This window comes from Argopecten irradians, chromosome 13, assembly GCF_041381155.1.
Source record: "Argopecten irradians isolate NY chromosome 13, Ai_NY, whole genome shotgun sequence".
NCBI classification, from domain to species: domain Eukaryota; kingdom Metazoa; phylum Mollusca; class Bivalvia; order Pectinida; family Pectinidae; genus Argopecten; species Argopecten irradians.
In genome coordinates this window covers 14,820,851-14,825,389 of record NC_091146.1, presented here as the reverse complement: position 1 = coordinate 14,825,389, position 4,539 = coordinate 14,820,851, and the positions used below count along the sequence as shown (strand labels likewise).

At 65.3% G+C, this 4,539-nt stretch overlaps 1 protein-coding gene across 1 annotated transcript; it reads right to left on the bottom strand.

Annotated features, from left to right (window-relative positions):
- Positions 1–347: 347 nt before the first annotated feature.
- Positions 348–1,142, bottom strand: LOC138305624 (uncharacterized). Its single transcript, XM_069245924.1, has one exon. It carries the CDS (start codon positions 1,140–1,142, stop codon positions 348–350), a length of 795 nt encoding a protein of 264 aa, XP_069102025.1.
- Between the last annotated feature and the right edge of the window lie 3,397 nt (positions 1,143–4,539).

Genomic DNA, 4,539 nt, shown 5'->3' with positions numbered 1-4,539 from the left:
GATCTACATTATATCACCTTCGATACCCTAGGGACTATTATCACTGTCCGTGATATCCAACCCTGGAATATGTCATCTGGCTCTTTGTGCGATAACAGTTGAGAAGACAGTTTGGTCCTTTGAAGAATTTAATAACGATACACTATGGATGACTGTGCGGCAGTGAATCTGTGCATTACTGCCGCAATCCTCAAGGAAGTCTCTGCAGGCCCATGATTGGTCTGGGTTTTTTCTCCTAAACAGCATTCGGTTTTATAAAATCATATTCACGGGATGGATATAACGACAGTGATAGTAACCCTTGACATTTCGAGGGTGGATGTTGTTGCTGAGTCGCTGTTGCAGCTCTAATGCATATTGTTGAGTCGCTGTTGCAGCTTTGTTGCATATTGTTGAGTCGCTGTTGCAGATCTGTTGCATATTGGTGAGTCGCGTTGGATCTGTGCTATTGTTGTGTCGCGGCATATTGGTGAGTCGCTGTTGCAGATCTGTTGCATATTGTTGAGTCGCTGTTGCAATTGTGAGTCGCTGTTCAGATCTGTTGCATATTGTTGAGTCGCTGTTGCAGATCTGTTGCATATTGGTGAGTCGCTGTTGCAGATCTGTTGCATATTGTTGAGTCGCTGTTGCGATTTGCATCTTGTTGCATATTGGTGAGTCGCTTTGCAGAACTGTTCATATTGGAGTCGGTTGCGAGTTGCAGAGTCGCTGTTGCAGACTGTTGCATATTGTGAGTCGCTGTTGCAGATCTGTTGCATATTGGTGAGTCGCTGTTGCAGATCTGTTGCATATTGTGAGTCGCTGTTGCAGATCTGTTGCATATTGTGAGTCGCTGTTGCAGAATGTTGCATATTGGTGAATGTACGCTGTTGCAGAACTGTTGCATATTGTTGAGTCGCTGTTGCAGATCTGTTGCATATTGGTGAGTCGCTGTTGCAGATCTGTTGCATATTGGTGAGTCGCTGTTGCAGATCTGTTGCATATTGTTGAGTCGCTGTTGCAGATCTGTTGCATATTGGTGAGTCGCCGTTGCAGATCTGTTGCATATTGGTGAGTCGCTGTTGCAGAACTGTTGCATATTGTTGAGTCGCTGTTGCAGATCTGTTGCATATTGGTAAGTCGCCGTTGCAGATCTGTTGCATATTGCTGTGTCACTGTTGTAGATCTGTTGCAGCGCCTCCTAAAAGCTTAAGACAACTGCAATCTGTCGAATTCTGCATACTGTGATGTACTCAGTGCTGGTAAGGTCGATCAATTACATAGTTATACACATCTGTCCATCAAAGCAAAGGACGCAGGGAAAAGGTAGAAAGTAGAAAGTATCAGTAGTCCGCATAAAAGATCAGGAGAAGGGATATCTCATTGGCCTCATCCTCCAGATATCAAGTGATTTGCCGTCTTTTTCGTCAAGAATTCTTGCAGAAATGACTCCAATGGACCGTTTTGTATGTTTACCTGCCGTTATGCATTCTCTGATGAAGCCACGGGAACAATGTTGTGACTAATCTTCATGTCTTCTGGTTTGCTACATGATATTGAACCTGGTATAACTTCTTATCCGACACCCCATTATGGCAAGCCAATTAAACATTTATTGGAGGAGCAAGGTCTATCCCGTATGTCATCGAATTATATAAGATATCTTCTACATTATATGAGATATCTCATATACAATATAAGATATCTTACATCGCAATCAAGATATCTTATCTAGATTGCATTGAAATTAAGGATCGACATTGCTCTTTAAATAAATGTCATGTTGGCTTGCCATACTCCATCTTCCTGTACTTGTACAATGTCTTGCAGCTCCGACATTGTCTCAGCAATACAAACCTACTATTATCTTATCATTTTACATTTGTCTTAGTGATTTCCTAACATGTCGTTCCTGGGTTAATGTTTTCAACAGAAAACCTTACTCCTCAAATTATAATGGTGAAAACGCGTGCACATCACGAATAACTGCTACACCAATACCCATCGTGTGGATCCGATGCTTCCGTTTGAGATTGACAGACGCCATGGGCCATCGCATTTAAAGCGCAACCGAGGTTCATTCAGGAATATATTACATGTCGGGTATGTGTGGGTGTGTGGTGGGGGGGGGAGTGGGTGGGGGTGGGGGGGGGGGGGGGGGGGGGGGGGGGGGGGGGGGGGGGGGGGGGGGGGGGGGGGGGGGGGGGGGGGGGGGGGGGGGGGGGGGGGGGGGGGGGGGGGGGGGGGGGGGGGGGGGGGGGGGGGGGGGGGGGGGTGGGGGGGGGGGGGGGGGGGGGGTTGGGGGGGGGGGGGGGGGGGGGGGGGGGGGTGGGGGGGGGGGGGGGGGGGGGGGGGGGGGGGGGGGGGGGGGGGGGGGGGGGGGGGGGGTGGGGGGGGGGGGGGGGGGGGGGGGGGGGGGGGGGGGGGGGGGGGGGGGGGGGGGGGGGGGGGGGGGGGGGGGGGGGGGGGGGGGGGGGGGGGGGGGGGGGGGGGGGGGGGTGGGGGGGGGGGGGGGGGGGGGGGGGGGGGGGGGGGGGGGGGGGTGGGGGGGGGGGGGGGGGGGGGGGGGGGGGGGGGGGGGGGGTGGGGGGGGGGGGGGGGGGGGGGGGGGGGGGGGGGGGGGGGGGGGGGGGGGGGGGGGGGGGGGGGGGGGGGGGGGGGGGGGGGGGGGGGGGGGGGGGGGGGGGGGGGGGGGGGGGGGGGGGGGGGGGGGGGGGGGGGGGGGGGGGGGGGGGGGGGGGGGGGGGGGGGGGGGGGGGGGGGGGGGGGGGGGGGGGGGGGGGGGGGGGGGGGGGGGGGGGGGGGGGGGGGGGGGGGGGGGGGGGGGGGGGGGGGGGGGGGGGGGGGGGGGGGGGGGGGGGGGGGGGGGGGGGGGGGGGGGGGGGGGGGGGGGGGGGGGGGGGGGGGGGGGGGGGGGGGGGGGGGGGGGGGGGGGGGGGGGGGGGGGGGGGGGGGGGGGGGGGGGGGGGGGGGGGGGGGGGGGGGGGGGGGGGGGGGGGGGGGGGGGGGGGGGGGGGGGGGGGGGGGGGGGGGGGGGGGGGGGGGGGGGGGGGGGGGGGGGGGGGGGGGGGGGGGGGGGGGGGGGGGGGGGGGGGGGGGGGGGGGGGGGGGGGGGGGGGGGGGGGGGGGGGGGGGGGGGGGGGGGGGGGGGGGGGGGGGGGGGGGGGGGGGGGGGGGGGGGGGGGGGGGGGGGGGGGGGGGGGGGGGGGGGGGGGGGGGGGGGGGGGGGGGGGGGGGGGGGGGGGGGGGGGGGGGGGGGGGGGGGGGGGGGGGGGGGGGGGGGGGGGGGGGGGGGGGGGGGGGGGGGGGGGGGGGGGGGGGGGGGGGGGGGGGGGGGGGGGGGGGGGGGGGGGGGGGGGGGGGGGGGGGGGGGGGGGGGGGGGGGGGGGGGGGGGGGGGGGGGGGGGGGGGGGGGGGGGGGGGGGGGGGGGGGGGGGGGGGGGGGGGGGGGGGGGGGGGGGGGGGGGGGGGGGGGGGGGGGGGGGGGGGGGGGGGGGGGGGGGGGGGGGGGGGGGGGGGGGGGGGGGGGGGGGGGGGGGGGGGGGGGGGGGGGGGGGGGGGGGGGGGGGGGGGGGGGGGGGGGGGGGGGGGGGGGGGGGGGGGGGGGGGGGGGGGGGGGGGGGGGGGGGGGGGGGGGGGGGGGGGGGGGGGGGGGGGGGGGGGGGGGGGGGGGGGGGGGGGGGGGGGGGGGGGGGGGGGGGGGGGGGGGGGGGGGGGGGGGGGGGGGGGGGGGGGGGGGGGGGGGGGGGGGGGGGGGGGGGGGGGGGGGGGGGGGGGGGGGGGGGGGGGGGGGGGGGGGGGGGGGGGGGGGGGGGGGGGGGGGGGGGGGGGGGGGGGGGGGGGGTGGGGGGGGTGGGGGGGGGGGGGGGGGGGGGGGGGGGGGGGGGGGGGGGGGGGGGGGGGGGGGGGGGGGGGGGGGGGGGGGGGGGGGGGGGGGGGGGGGGGGGTGGGGGGGGGGGGGGGGGGGGGGGGGGGGGGGGGGGGGGGGGGGGGGGGGGGGGGGGGGGGGGGGGGGGGGGGGGGGGGGGGGGGGAAAATCTTCAGTGGTTTTCTCTAGGTACTCCGGCTTTCCTCCACCAACAAACCTGGCACGTCCTTACCTGACCTTGGCTGTTAATAGGACGTTAAACTAATAAAACCAAATCCAAATACGGCCTGTATTTCCTTATGACTGTCACAGTTTTTTAGCCTGAATCGAGACTAAACAATAAATGAATGCAGTTTCAGGGTAAATATGTAATGGTTTTTTTTTTTAGTTGTCTTCTGTACTATTACATAATGAACATACATTTACTGATAAGTGTCTAAGTATCTATTCGTCCCACATTTATTCACTTAAATGTTTATTTAAAGCAGTTTGGTTTAAAGCGATAGTTGAACAGGATTACCTTTAGGAGGAACTGATTCTCTTTATTATATAGTGTACCACTGTATGCTTCAAAGTAGAAAATGTACCTAGCGGGTTTAAAGTAGCATTAAATAAAATAACAAATGGCATGTATAATAAAAACGCATTTTCAGTCTTAAAAGTACGAGGAAAAAAATATTTTTTTCTGTAGC

Excerpts from the sequence above, each read along its gene's own strand:
- LOC138305624 (XM_069245924.1), bottom strand. The coding sequence starts at position 1,142 with ATGCAACAGATCTGCAACGGCGACTTACCAATATGCAACAGATCTGCA.